The sequence below is a fragment of the Diaphorina citri genome, unplaced genomic scaffold (genome assembly GCF_000475195.1).
Source record: "Diaphorina citri unplaced genomic scaffold, Diaci psyllid genome assembly version 1.1 scaffold1587, whole genome shotgun sequence".
Lineage (NCBI taxonomy): Eukaryota > Metazoa > Arthropoda > Insecta > Hemiptera > Psyllidae > Diaphorina > Diaphorina citri.
In genome coordinates, this window is record NW_007379013.1 from 25,463 (window position 1) to 40,875 (window position 15,413).

Consider the following 15,413-nt stretch of genomic DNA (forward strand, 5'->3'; position numbering starts at 1 on the left):
AAAATTATTGTAATAAATAAATAAGTGCTCTGAAAAAATAAATAGACATAAATATTTCATGTGACTACAAGGTAAATAAATAAATGGGTGCTCTAAAAAATCAAGTAGACATGGGTATTTAATGTGATTAGAAGGAAAACTCACAGTGGTCGAGTCGCAGCGCTACGATTTCAAATCTCACGCATTGATAACATGAGTGATAAGAAATCTATTTCTAGATACCCAAGTCTGAGATGGTGGTTAAAGGTGTAATTAGGTAGGTATGTAGTAAGTAGGTACTTGGATTAACATCTAGGATATTACTATGATTACTTGATTAGACTCTCTCATCGTATAGCTTACCTACCTACATAGAATCTATATACATAGGTATCTACTTACATAGAATCTCTGTTATACCTACATAGAATCTATTAACATAGGTATCTACTTGCATAGAAAATTGCGGCCAAATGAAGTCATTTTTACAGAAATAAGTATGGTGAAGGGAATCTTGACTAGAAATAGAACTAGGTATCATCCTAAGAACGCATTTACTTGTCTTGCAATAGTTATAGTAGGTCTCTAGGATAACCGCAACGCAGATACATAAGTAATTATGTGCTTGTCTATCTGGACAAATACTTACTGGACAGATGTCTTAAAAAAAAAAAAAAAAAAAAAAAAAAAAAAAAAATCATTACATCGCATATTTTCATCGCAGAAAATTAATTAATTAATTATCGCATTATGTCTAGTTTTAGAATTCATGACTAGATAGGAGTCTTAAGCTCCATATGAGTTGCTAACAAGTAAAATTGGACTAACTAGCAGGTAATTTTGAGATTTGTTTTATAAATAGAATCACTGGAAAATCTGGAAATCCATGTTCAGCTCTGTTTAACTTCAATCCTCTCTCTGGTTGTTTGTTTTTACATGATAATCCAGTCTACATCTTCGGCATTCATATAGGGCAGGGTAATCCTAGGTTTGCCTGGCTAGAAGGTAGGGCGCCTGCCTTGTAACCGCTAGGTCGCGGGTTTAATTCCCGCCCCGGGGCGGCCTTTGTCCTAAAAAGATAAGGTTCGTTTTCGGGACAGCTGACATTCTCCTAGCCTGTTCTTCTTCTTTCTTCGATTTGGGGACGATAAGACCTCAGTACTTTCAGTAGTTACAGTTTTCACCATCAAACTTACTTATCTATATATATAAGTTCGGTCTTATGATCTGGCACTTATACGTATGTAATAGGTACATTGGCTACGTAGGCACATACTTATAAGTATGGCACTTATTTCATCTTAATTCATATGGAACTTCACAAAGTTACTGAGTCCTCCATCAAGATATACGTAGATCGTTGAGAAATTGAGACCTAATAAATTATGCAAATACAAAATGACCATGAGATCGCCAATACCTACTCACAAGTTACACCTCTGTCTCACATGTCTATTCTTACTTGAATGACACTCACTATTTTCACATAGCCGGAGTTGTGGAGACCAAATTACGTAACACAGAACAGTTATTTAAGACTAGAGCGAATTATTGTCTAAAAATATTTCCACATGGTTTTGTAATAGCGGTACCTAACTTTTAATCAAAATTACCAACAAACTCAGAAGTTTGGAAAGTCTCGAGACTACATAAGGGGAAATAGAACTAGGTATCATCCTAAGAACGCATTTACTTGTCTTGCAATAGTTATAGTAGGTCTCTAGGATAACCGCAACGCAGATACATAAGTAATTATGTGCTTGTCTATCTGGACAAATACTTACTGGACAGATGTCTTAAAAAAAAAAAAAAAAAAAAAAAAAAAAAAAAAAAAAAATGTAATAAATAAATAAGTGCTCTGAAAAAATAAATAGACATAAGTAAATATTTCATGTGACTACAAGGAAATAAATAAATAAATGGGTGCTCTAAAAAATTAAGCAGACATGGATATTTAATGTGATTAGAAGGAAAACTCACAGTGGTCGAGTCGCAGCGCTACGATTTCAAATCTCACGCATTGATAACATGAGTGATAAGAAATCTATTTCTAGATACCCAAGTCTGAGATGGTGGTTAAAGGTGTAATTAGGTAGGTATGTAGTAAGTACTTGGATTAACATCTAAGATATTACTATGATTAGACTCTCTCATCGTATACCTTACCTATCTACATAGAATCTATATACATAGGTATCTACTTACATAGAATCTCTGTTATACCTACATAGAATCTATGAACATAGGTATCTACTTGCATAGAAAATTGCGGCCAAATGAAGTCATTTTTACAGAAATAAGTATGGTGAAGGGAATCTTGACTATAGGGTACTTGGATTAACATCTAGGATATTACTATGATTACTTGATTAGACTCTCTCATCGTATAGCTTACCTACCTACATAGAATCTATATACATAGGTATCTACTTACATAGAATCTCTGTTATACCTACATAGAATCTATTAACATAGGTATCTACTTGCATAGAAAATTGCGGCCAAATGAAGTCATTTTTACAGAAATAAGTATGGTGAAGGGAATCTTGACTATAGAAATAGAACTAGGTATCATCCTAAGAACGCATTTACTTGTCTTGCAGTAGTTATAGTAGGTCTCTAGGATAACCACAACGCAGATACATAATTATGTGCTTGTCTATCTGGACAAATACTAACTGGACAGATGTCTTTAAAAAAAAATATATATATATATTTTCATTACATCGCATATTTTCATCGCAGAAAATTAATTAATTATCGCATTATGTCTAGTTTTAGAATTCATGACTAGATAGGAGTCTTAAGCTCCATATGAGTTGCTAACAAGCAAAATTGGACTAACTAGCAGGTAATTTTGCGATTTGGTTTTATAAAAATCACTGGAAAATCTGGGAATCCATGTCCAGTTCTATTTAATAACTTCAATCCTCTCTCTGGTTGTTTGTTTTTACATGATAATCCAGTCTACATCTTCGGCATTCATATAGGGTAATCCTAGGTTTGCCTGGCTAGAAGGTAGGGCGCCTGCCTTGTAACCGCTAGGTCGCGGGTTCAATTCCCGCCCCGGGGCGGCCTTTGTCCTAAAAAGGTAAGGTTCGTTTTCGGGACAGCTGACATTCTCCTAGCCTGTTCTTCTTCTTTCTTCCATTTGGGGACCATAAGACCTCAGTACTTTCAGTAGTTACAGTTTTCACCATCAAACTTATATAAGTTCGGTCTTATGATCTGGCACTTATACGTATGTATTAGGTACATTGGCTACGTAGGCACATACCTATATGTATGGATGGCACTTATTTCATCTTAATTCATATGGAACTTCACAAAGTTACTGAGTCCTCCATCAAGATATACGTAGATCGTTGAGAAATTGATTAACTAATCACTTACTCAAATTACAGTACCTATTTAAAGAATAATAAGTTGTAAATCAAGACCAATATTTTCAGACATTATCAATGTTGCATGCATAACTTATTACTCATATTTCCTTCTTTTGAGCAATACTGCTTGGATTCTTGGATAATGTAACCTGAGGGTAAACACTCAAGGACCAACAACAAACCTGATAAATTATGCAAATACAAAATGACCATGAGATCGCCAATACCTACTTACTCACAAGTTACACCTCTGTCTCACAATACATGTCTATTCTTACTTGAATGACACTCACTATTTTCACACACCTATCCGGAGTTGTGGAGACCAAATTACGTAACATAGAACAGTTATTTAAGACTAGAGCGAATTAATTGATTGATTGATTAACAAATCAACGGGTAAAACCCATGTATATTAAAAATATTTTCACATGGTTTTGTAATAGCGGTACCTAACTTTTAATCAAAATTACCAACAAACTCAGAAGTTTGGAAAGTCTCGAGACATACTAAGGGACTTACAAAGAGTGTAAAAAAATCTGAGTCTATGTATCTGTATCTATCTAGACCAGCGGACCAGCCTTCCCCCCCCCCCCTCAATTTGTGTTTCTTTTTAGATCGGGCTTTGATTATTCCGAGAGGGGGCCTGTCCTGGGACCGCGGCCCAGCCTCCCCCCCCCCCCCTTCAATTTGTGTTTCTTTTTAGATCGGGCTTTGATTATTCCGAGAGGGGGCCTGTTCTGGGACACCCTGTACGAGTACGATGTGATTACTATTTTAGATCCAGGTCCCCGGGTACACAAAGAAAATTGGGAGCCGGGACCTCCTTTTACCCTTTTCTCTCGCAAGGTTGTGAGCTCCCTACGTCATACCTATAGCAGGTAGTGTGATTATCAATCTCATTAGAGACCTACACTACCTACATTGCGAACAGCATCAATCTACTAACTGCTATTGAGGAAGTTTGCACACGGGTCGTTATAGTTCAAGAAATTGATTTTTCGCGAATGAACGAAAAGAGATCGCAATTCTTCAGATTTCCCTGGGCCGAGCCTTGAGAAATGTAAGTTTGAAAAAAGTTCGCGTTTCTCAGGACTTTAGCTTTCGGCCCAAGTCGCTCAAACTTTTGCAGCGAGGGTTGATGTCAGTACTTAAGATGTAGACCAAAAGTGTGCCTGGGTCGAGGCTCGAGAAATGTTCGGTTCAACCGCTATTTAGGTTTATACTTTTTATAGGACTTAAAGTTGGCACGTACCTTACTATTTGGTATTGGACGTTTCGGGTCTGAACTCCAGACCCGTCTTCAGCAATTTGTCAATGTGTTATCATTCGCGAACTCCGCGAACTTGTCAATTAGAACATAAAAAACGAAAATGCGAAACAGATAACATTAAACGAAAACGAACCGCACATGAAATTCTGATATTTGTCGATGTGTCGATCAAATTCGACTAGAAGACTTAAAAGAGGAAGATAAGATCAAAGGATTTTGGTAGAAGAAGCCATTTAAAGTAGATGAGGCTAAAGGATTTTGGTAGAAATAAAGTTTCTATTGTGGATTTTTAGAAAGTTTCAGCCGATGCCCATCAACCTTTCGTGTGGAAGCGGGCTTATGGCTAATTCGAGGAAAATGAATCTTTTACATTTGCAACCCGTGTGCGAACCACCTTACTCAGAAGTCTCTAGCTATGAGTTGAGCACTATCAGACAAACGGAACGCAATACTACCTACTTCCTTTACATCCCAATTCCATCAAACCAAAGGACTTGGGTACCTAATCAGATCAGAGCTGCATTCACAAAAGCAATTTTCACAAACTTTCACACCTATGTACCTACTTAGTATTATGAAATGCCCTTTAGTTTCATGTACTTAACTTGAGTTTCATCTTGGTGATTTATCTTCTATTTTGACTTTTGAGTATCCTTTTATTTAAATATCAATTTAATCCCATTTATTTTCATCATAGATTGATGACTTGCCTCCAGTATTCCCCGATGTGGAAAAGCTCCTCGAAGATCTCAACATTGGAGGTCTTGATGAGCTATCCATTCATGATTTCAATAAACACTTGAAATTCTGGAAACCCAAAGTTCAGCTGGTAGCAGGTAGTGTGATTATCAATCTCATTAGAGACCTACACTACCTACCTAGATTGCGAACAGCATCAATCTACTAACTGCTATTGAGGAAGTTTGCACACGGGTCATTATAGTTCAAGAAATTAATTTTTCGCGAATGAACGAAAAGAGATCGCAATTCTTCAGATTTCCCTGGGCCGAGCCTTGAGAAATGTAAGTTTGAAAAAAGTTCGCGTTTCTCAGGACTCAGGACTTTAGCTTTCGGCCCAAGTCACTCAAACTTTTGCATCGAGGGTTGATGTAAGTACTTAAGATGTAGACCAAAAGTGTGCCCGGGTCGAGGCTCGAGAAATGTTCGGTTCAACCGCTATTTAGGGCTAAATGTCGATCAAATTCGACTAGAAGACTTTATGTCTAAGATCAAAGATCAAAGGATTTTGGTAGAAGAAGCCATTTAAAGTAGATGAGGTTAAAGGATTTTGGTAGAAATAAAGTTTCTATTGTGGAAGTGTTTCAGCCGATGCGGGCTTATGGCTAATTCGAGGAAAATTAATCTTTTACATTTGCAACCCGTGTGCGAACCACCTTACTCAGAAGTCTCTAGCTATGAGTTGAGCACTATCAGACAAACGGAACGCAAGGTTAACTGAAGTTCAAAGAGAAGATCTCCTTAACACTTGGACGAAGGTCATTTTCTAGACAAATTCATGCTGTATGTGTACGGTAGATAATATGAAATCATTTGGTTTTGTCCATTGCCATATTTTTTATTATTATTATTATTATTGACTGCAATGAGAGAGCAAGAAGTCATTAGTGTCTACATAGATAAAGGTACTTGCCAAGATAAGGTTGAGATAATATTTGCATAGTATACCTATTAGCTTGCATGTTTACTTACAAATATGTATAACAGGATGATCCCTATAGAAAAATAACTAACTATGTGCTGCATTAATTTAGGCTACTCTTAAGTGTAAGTACCTACTTAAATTTTCTTCTGTATAAGAAGGTAAGTAGGTCACTTGGGGCCTTAGTAGTCAAGGCACTTGCAAAAATAAGAGGGTGTGGGTTCAATCCCTAGCAAATAAAATGTGCTATGCACCATTAGACCCATTTGGTTAAGCTTCACAAAAGCACCATGTGAACTTTTGGGGTAAGGAATAAATGCAGCCTTATCAATCTTATCATTGTCTCATACTTTATGTAGTCTCAAACCTATTGTTAGGAGTGGTGGTGTCTTGTAAGTACTTTACAGCAGAATCACCTAGAACTCTTTTAGAATCCAAACAATCTGTAGAATTTCAGATAATATCTAGAAACATAAGCTGTAGATAAGTATACAGCTGCTATAGGTACACCTAATGTGATTGCAGTGATTAGAGATAGGTACAGGTGTGAGTTGTGATTATACATATAGAGTTACTACGATATGAACTTGCATATTTTTTCTTGAAGGTTGACAAGTTGCCTGGATTGAGACTAGCTTATTCAGAACAACTAAACTAGTCCCACATAGATGAAGGAGACAGGTAGACTGATAGATTTTATTCTAGAAGCTTTATGGAAAATAGAGAGCTGATGAAAGATCCAACCTTACAGCCTGTTCACACTACTTACATGATTTTTTCCTTGAATACTGATTCATTTTAATTTATTTAACATCATTATTTTTTTTTCCACCTGATGTTCAGTCTGCAGACTTGAAATGAGATTTTTCACATTTGTCCAGCTCAGTTTTTTTTTATTATTATTATTTGCTGTATCATGCTCATACCTAATCATAGATCACAACATAAGTGGGTGGGCAGCAGGTAGGTAGTAGGTATTCAAGTCTAAAATACCCAAGCAATCATGATTTATATCCAACTAGTGAGCTTGGAGGGTAACACATCTTCCTTGTGGGTTTGATTCTTGCCCGGGGTTGATTTTATCCTAGACTAATTTGTTTTTACAAGGGCTATCTACAGGTGATTAAAGGTATTAAACAACTAGAAATAGATACTTTTTGATCTGATGCAACAAAGTGAGCATTTAAGTATCTACAGAAACTTCCTTTACTTTAACTAATCACTTACTCAAATTACAGTACCTATTTAAAGAATAATAAGTTGTAAATCAAGACCAATATTTTCAGACATTATCAATGTTGCATGCATAACTTATTACTCATATTTCCTTCTTTTGAGCAATACTGCTTGGATTCTTGGATAATGTAACCTGAGGGTAAACACTCAAGGACCAACAACATACTTTTGAAAAAGGTCACACATTCCTGGCGAAACTGCTGGACAGTAACTGCTTATTCCATGACTTTATTCCTTGGCTATCATTTTTTTAATGCCCATTTCAAGAGCCGTGAAAATACCAAGAATAGATAGGAGAAGGTAAAGTTTATGAAACAGAATGATCCTTGGCATCTGATATGAACTTGCATATTTTTTCTTGAAGGTTGACAAGTTGCCTGGATTGAGACTAGCTCATTCAGAACAACTAAACTAGTCCCACATAGATGAAGGAGACAGGTAGACTGATAGATTTTATTCTAGAAGCTTTATGGAAAATAGAGAGCTGATGAAAGATCCGACCTTACAGCCTGTTCACACTACTTACATGATCTTTTCCCTGAATACTGATTCATTTTATTTTGTTTAACATCATTATTTTTTTCCACCTGGTGTTCAGTCTGCAGACTTGAAATGAGATTTTTCACATTTGTCCAGCTCATTTTTTTTTTTTTTTTTTTTTTTTTTTTTTTTTTTTTTTTGCTGTATCATGCTCATAAATAATCATAGATCACAACATAAGTGGGGGTTTTTTTTATTATTATTATTATTTTTTGCTGTATCATGCTCATACATAATCATAGATCACAACATAAGTGGGTGGGCAACAGGTAGGTAGTAGGTATTTAAGTCTAAAATACCCAAGCAATCATGATTTATATCAGACTAGTGAGCTTGGAGGGTAACACATCTTCCTTGTGGGTTTGATTAATTTGTTTTTACAAGGGCTATCTACAGGTGATTAAAGGTATTAAACAACTAGAAATAGATACTTTTTGATCTGATGCAACAAAGTGAGCATTTAAGTATCTACAGAAACTTCCTTTACTCCAACTAATTACTGTACCTATTTAAAGAATAATAAGTTGTAAATCAAGACCAATATTTTCAGACATTATCAATGTTGCATGCATAACTTATTACAGTTATTACTCATATTTCCTTCTTTTGAGCAATACTGCTTGGATTCTTGGATAATGTAACCTGAGGGTAAACACTCAAGGACCAACAACATACTTTTGAAGAAGGTCACACATTCCTGGCAAAATTGCTGGACAGTACCTGCTCATTCCATGACTTTATTCCTTGGCTATCATTTTTTAATACCCATTTCAAGAGCCGTGAAAATACCAAGAATTGATAGAAGGTAAAGTTTATGAAACAGAATGATCCTTGGCATCTAGACATCTACGTTGATAAGAAAGAACAGTCTCTTACCTCAAATATGTGCACCAAATATTTGACGTAAAGTCTCCGTACTCCAAGTGATTTACCTATCAGGGCAAAAAACACTATTCCTATGAAAAATATTAGAAAGGGGGACAGAATGATAGAACAAGTCCATTTTACAACGGCCTTGGCATCTAGACACCTACGTTGATAAGAAAGAACAGTCTCTTACCTCAAATATGTGCACCAAATATTTGACGTAAAGTCTCCGTACTCCAAGGGATTTACCTATCAGGGCAAAAAACACTATTCCTATGAAAAATATTAGAAAGGGGGAAAGAATGATAGAACAAGTCCATTTTACAACGGTTAAAACAGACATTGTACTGAAGTTTTTAATGAAAAGCTAGAAAAGCTACATAATTTTTTTACACACAACACACAACCAACGAACACCACCACGATGGATCTGGCACAGGGGAGCGTGTTGAGGACGAGATTTTTGTGGGAATTTTGCTATAAATCCCACCATTAAAAAAAATACCCTGAGATTTTATTTATTTTATTTTTTTATCCCTCCAAATTCCCTGCTTTGTTTCTACATTGTCTAATCTGTAGGTGTCTAATATCTCGCTGTTTGTATTTCTGTTGGTATCTACCATATCGCTGTTTGTATTTTAAAATTCGAGGTATCATCAATTTGATTCAACTGGGTGGAGAGAATGCGTCGAAATTCGAGCAAGGGTTGTGGGAGAGTCATGAAGTGATCTCAGGCGATGCGAAGGAGGAGCAAGAGAAAGCTACCGTGTTCCCTAGCAATGAGGAAGAAAATAATGTCATACCTCAGGTATTTAATATTAGAAGCGCTCTCAAATTTTGACTATGTGGGGCGAAGTGCTACCGCACTCCTTAGAACGCGTTTTACGAGGTCAGAATTCTGGATCAAACCGGATAGTAAGTATAACTCAATCCTAGATTGATCTCAATTCTGATTTGGTAAACCCCGCTCTTAATGTTTTTCATTTTATAAATTGTTTTCTGGTTCTTACAAATTTACGAACAAACATTTTTGCTCATTTCTGTCTTACTTTAATGACCAGCCTCGGTGGCGTAGTCAAGGCGTTCGCCTGATTATCAAGAAGGCGCGGGTTCAATCCCAGCATCGAATTTCATCTGCATACATATATCTGAGACTAATAATTTAACAAGGAATTTTAAATAGAGAGTACCGCCGTCAACCGGCATTAATCTAGGCTTGTGGGTACATTCCCCCCAAGAGTTACATGTTTTCCCCAATTTATGGTGGGAAAGGGACGTTTTATGAAAAGTAAAATCCCATCCCCCTACTGTTGTCATGGGATTTTTCTCGAAAAATCTCGTCCTCAACACGCTCCCCTGTGCTAGATCCCCACCACGATAGCCAAACAAATGAATGGAAATGAAGTGAGCCAGTGTTGCCGAGTGTTGTTCTTGAAAAATTATGCTCGTTATGCTCCCAGCTTACGGGCCTCATTCCGAACTCCGCTCATCCTCACTGCTCACTGGTAAAAAAAAAACTTCTGTGATAACGACTAGGTACATATATTAATTATCTACAGCCTAATCAGCAAGCCTGATAGCAATTTATTTTGCTCAGTGTCGAATATTCGGGCTTAAAATTTTACGGAGCATAGATCTTTCAGAACATTTCGAGAGCTCTTTCTATGCGGCAACACTGTAAAATAAAAAGGCGCGTTTACAGTAACGAACAGGAGTAACAACTGATCAAAAATTTTAAAATAAAATCAGTGGCGTAGACTGAATTCAGTACCAAACATTTTAGTCAGATTTTTTATCTAAATCAAAGTGATAATTCGGTATTTATGCAATTTCGTAATCAAGAACGAATTAAATAAACTAAAATCAACAATTTTTTGATGTGAATGTATGAAAATTAAAAATTTAAATAACACATCACGTTTCAAAAATATTTAAGGTTGGTACGAAGTCTGTTGCATGTCTGCTGTTTTGGCACGAAATTTTGTACAATTTTTTGATGTGAATGTATGAAAATGAAAAATTTAAATAACACATCACGTTTCAAAAATATTTAAGGTTGGTACGAAGTCTGTTGCATGTCTGCTGTTTTGGCACGAAATTTTGAATTTTCAACTTTTTGCTTTTTGGCAACTTTTGGCTGAAAAAAAAAAGAAGAGATAAAAGAGATTGTGAAATTTTTGGCTATCAGCTATCAAATCGTTTTATGATTACTGATATAGTAAAAACACTTTTTACCTGATTAGCTCTCTCATTTCTCAATTTGGGTATGTCTTTAATTATTCTTATCTATGGTTTTCGAGGACTTTGCAGTGTGAGCTGCTGATAACATTTTGTAACAATTTTTTTTGCCCGTCAGTTGAAGGTTCTGGTTTTGCAGGAGTGGTCCTCTTGAGCACAATCGTCTTTTTCTGTCAACTACTCATTCTTTTTCCCTACAATATACTCAGTTGATTAGGTAACCACTAGGCATGGTTATGGTGCAATGGATAACGCGTTGGACTTCGGATCTGGAGGTCGGAAATTTATCTAGGTGTAACTATTGGAGAACGATACTTGTGACAAGCCTGCTTAACGCAATTCAAAGTTTCTTAACTAAAATTTTCGTCGTTTTGTATAAATTTCCCAGGAGGTGGATATTCCCATACTCAAAATCAGCAACACTCTGCCCAAGCATGTCACCCAGACAGAGTGGGCGGAAATGCTGGATGTTAGCAAACCCGTGCTGGACTTTGATGCTAAAGTTCCTATCATGGCACATACCTGGCCCTTTGAATTGGATGTCTTCCAGAAACAGGTGAGTAGTAGTATTGTACTTTATAATTTGAATAAATAAATTGGGCAATATTAAACTGTTGAGATAAAGGGACTAGGTACATGTCTTAATTCGGCAGTCTAAAAAAAAAAAAAAATGCTAAGACATAGAGCCAAGGCATGAATAGACCACTTGAGTGTGACGCCAACCCAATGTTAAGAGGAAAAATAAGAGTAAAGGTAGAATCACACTACTATCACGTCACGTCACGTCACGTGAGCTCATGGGGAGTCAGAAAGATGTAGCTCAAAGTTTGCCCATAAGATTGTAGGCGGGTAGGTGTGTTTGGTTTAAACATTAATTTCGCATTGATCTAATTGCAGGCAATTATCAAACTAGAAGAGCATAACCATGTGTTTGTTACTGCCCATACTTCTGCTGGTAAGACTGTGATTGCCGAATATGCTATTGCCCTGTCCCAGAACCATAAGACTAGGTAAGTCCAAGTTTTTTTTTCACCACTGGATCGTAATCGAAATCACTTAATCTAAAACTGGGGGAAAATCAGAAAGGTATTCTTAAAATATTTTAGCCAGACACCTACAGAAGCTACTGTAGTCTGGGACGCTTTTCGTTCTTTTTAGAACTTTAGAACACATCAGCAGGACATAGCATTTGAAGTACTGTCTAAGGAATTAAGAAGTACCTAGTTTTTTTTTTTTTTTTTTTTTTTTTTTTTTAATAGGTACCCACTGAGTGGGGAAGTGAGATTATTTTTTTTTTTTTTTTTTTTTTTCTTGAATAGGTACCTACTGAGTGGGAAAGTGAGACTTTGTATGTAATGCTTTCTGGGCACGAAGTTTCAAGGTCGCCCACAATGATGAAATGCATTGTGGTATAAAAAGAGTTGGCAAAGTTATAACACCCGGATTTATTGAAGCCTAGAGCCTTGCCATTAACTCAGCACTGTAAAATTTCAGAACAATTTATACGTCCCCCATCAAAGCCCTGTCCAATCAGAAGTACCGGGACTTCCGGGAAACATTTCAAGACGTGGGCCTCGTCACGGGAGACTTTCAAATTCCTTTACATCCCAATTCCATCAAACCAAAGGACTTGGGTACCTAATCAGATCAGGGCTGCATTCACAAAAGCAATTTTTACAAACTTTCACTCCTATGTACCTACTTAATATTATGAAATGCCCTTTAGTTTCATGTACTTAACTTGAGTTTCATCTAGGTGCTTTATCTTCTATTTTGACTTTTGAGTATCCTTTTATTTAAATATCAATTTAATCCCATTTATTCTCATTGTAGATTGATGACTTGCCTCCAGTATTCCCTGATGTGGAAAAGCTCCTTGAAGATCTCAACATTGGAGGTCTTGATGAGCTATCCATTCATGATTTCAATAAACACTTGAAATTCTGGAAACCCAAAGTTCAGCTGGATGACCTGTTTGATTGGACAATGGCATCAGATGCTACCACACTGGAGGTAAGATGAAAATTGAAGTTGGACTGGCATCCACATAATTTCAGCAATTATTGTAGAATATACTCTCTTTATCTGTCTCTTTATCTGTTCCTTTTACCCTGGCAATCTAAACAAGGCCTTATGTATTGACAGATGAAAGATATTTATCTACATTTTTTTTTACCTTACCAGATATTTACCTACAACAAGACCTAATTTGATTCAGGGGAAAAATGTAGAGCTTGTCAGAGGGAAAAAAGAGTGATTTGTCATAAACTGCAGTAATGTTTTCAAAAAATCACCCAGAATACCCACTTTATACCTGATTTCTATAATTACTGTCTCTACTCTTTTAAGCTCAACCACTTTTTTCCTCCAGGCCAAACGAAATCCCATCACAGGAGAACTGATAGAGTTTTGTGAGGTTCCCATCAGTGGTCAAGAGTTGACGGCAAAAAACTCCATGTCTTGGGAGAGAGCACCCGAGCCGTTTGACGAGGAAAATATCACCGGACATTCCACGAACAAACCTTTCTGGCCAGGAGGCTTTGCTGAACCTGAAGACACGGGGGATACTCTACTGGAAGATGTGGACCTGGACTTTAAAAATAGTGAGTTGTAGGGTGAAGTCCAATCATCCTTGAGTAGATCAAAGTGCATCTTTATTATCCTAAAATTCCTAAACAGATGAGGTCTGGGAAATACCATGGTAATCCATGGTCTCTTCTCAAGCTTTGTCCACACATAGTCAATGCTGTCATTGATTGATGTTGACTGAAACTTTACACTGCCATAAGTTCACCTTGTCAATTGACAATCAAGTTGATAGACTGCATTAATTATGTGTGGGCTTGTATGCCGGAGGTCCCTAGTCCGATTCTCGGGGGTCAAAGTTTTTCGGCTCTGTGCCCCTCTTACAATACCCAACATAGGGCAAGGGCAATTTATTTAGAGATAAACTTTGAATTTTATAAGATCTTGTTCAAAATCCATCACCTTCTCTATTTTCAGATCTCCTGGTGGATCCACCAGGTTACTACGGCCTCAACTTTCAACCTGATGGCAGAACGCTGCGTGACTTGGACAAGGAGCTAACAGTAGAAACCACATCCATGACGCTGACCTCAGTACCCAATACTGGAGATCTGGATGATAGTAAGGACCTATCTGGAGATGAAGAAGAAACTGGCGAAAAAAACGATGGTACTTTCATACTTTTTTAAAAGAGTTTTTCTAGAAATTTTAGACGCTAGGGAAGAAATGACTTAATTGTTAATTTTCGCATTTGCAAACAACAGAGGGAAGTGTAAGGAGGTCCTATCGTCCCGAAATCGAAGATAGAGAATGAGGGCAGAATAGGAGAAACCCAGCCGTTCCGAGAACGAACCTTATCTGTCTAGGATGCAGTTCGCCCCGGTTAATATCCGGATGCGTAACCATCTGGGCAATCTCATGCTGCTGGTTTTCCCGACCCCAATCAGGCTGGGTGAGGTTAATGTGAGTAGGCGGGTGGCTTGTCGCTGAACGCTTGTAAAACCCGCGTCACTAAAAAATTTAGATTGATTGATTGATTAACAAATCGGGGGCACGGTTGGTCCAGTGGTAACGCGCTTGCTTGCCATGCAGAAGGTCCCGGGTTCGAATCCCACCATCGAAAAAAAAATTGTACTCGTTTTTCGATTGCAAATATTTCAACGGGTTACTTTCTGGTGTTCTCGTGTTGACCCAGCACCTAAATGGGAGTGGTCGGAATTCAAGTGGCCCAAAACTTGACACGCAAATGGAAAAGTGTCTAGGTCTGAAACTTGTCTGTCAAATTTGAAGTCTTCCTATTTCGTCCTTTCTCCTCTACGGATATAGGGAGGAAGAAAGAAAGGAAAACAAAACCGGTCTGAAATTATCGACTTAAGTGTTATCTAAAACTTTCTCGCTTTGAGTTCATAGGTCGTCGTGACAAATTTCAAGCTCATTTGTGTGAGAAAATGTGAAAAAAAATCCACCAAAAACCATTTTTTTGGTTTTTTGGCTTTATGGTTTTCTGGACAAAATTTGCACCACCACTTTCGTGTTCCTGATAAAAAGACCTAACGCAAGGTTAACTGAAGTTCAAAGAGAAGATCTCCTTAACACTTGGACGAAGGTCATTTTCTAGACAAATTCATGCTGTGTGTGTATGGTAGATAATGAAATCATTTGGTTTTGTCCATTGCCATATTTTTTTTTTTATTGACTGCAATGAGAG

At 37.1% G+C, this 15,413-nt stretch overlaps 2 protein-coding genes across 3 annotated transcripts in view; one reads left to right on the plus strand and one right to left on the minus strand.

The window, feature by feature from the left end:
• The window catches only part of LOC113470454, a 16,866-nt gene extending 7,505 nt beyond the window's left edge, over positions 1-9,361 (minus strand). The window contains exons 1-2 of one of the 2 annotated variants that reach the window (XM_026828881.1): positions 9,262-9,357; positions 8,951-9,077 (exon numbers count right to left, since the gene is read on the minus strand). In XM_026828881.1, the coding sequence (XP_026684682.1) occupies positions 8,951-9,077; positions 9,262-9,284 (150 nt within the window). In that variant the 5' untranslated portion in view covers positions 9,285-9,357. Of the gene's footprint in view, positions 1-8,950; positions 9,078-9,134 lie in introns of both variants that reach the window. The other variant, XM_026828882.1, reaches the window with a different exon arrangement.
• On the plus strand, positions 5,341-14,394 carry LOC103516505 (helicase SKI2W-like). Its single transcript, XM_026828884.1, has 4 exons — positions 5,341-5,467; positions 13,145-13,192; positions 13,551-13,782; positions 14,183-14,394. The coding sequence occupies exons 2-4, from the start codon at positions 13,166-13,168 to the stop codon at positions 14,392-14,394; spliced, it is 471 nt and encodes a 156-aa protein (XP_026684685.1). The 5' UTR covers positions 5,341-5,467; positions 13,145-13,165.
• The last annotated feature ends 1,019 nt before the right edge of the window (positions 14,395-15,413 follow it).

Bases quoted from the DNA above. Each gene is read 5' to 3' on its own strand.
- LOC103516505 (XM_026828884.1), top strand. From the start codon at position 13,166: ATGGCATCAGATGCTACCACACTGGAG. The intron at 13,193-13,550 runs GTAAGATGAAAA...TTTTTCCTCCAG, and splicing joins CAGATGCTACCACACTGGAG to GCCAAACGAAATCCCATCAC. The intron at 13,783-14,182 runs GTGAGTTGTAGG...CTCTATTTTCAG, and splicing joins GGACCTGGACTTTAAAAATA to ATCTCCTGGTGGATCCACCA.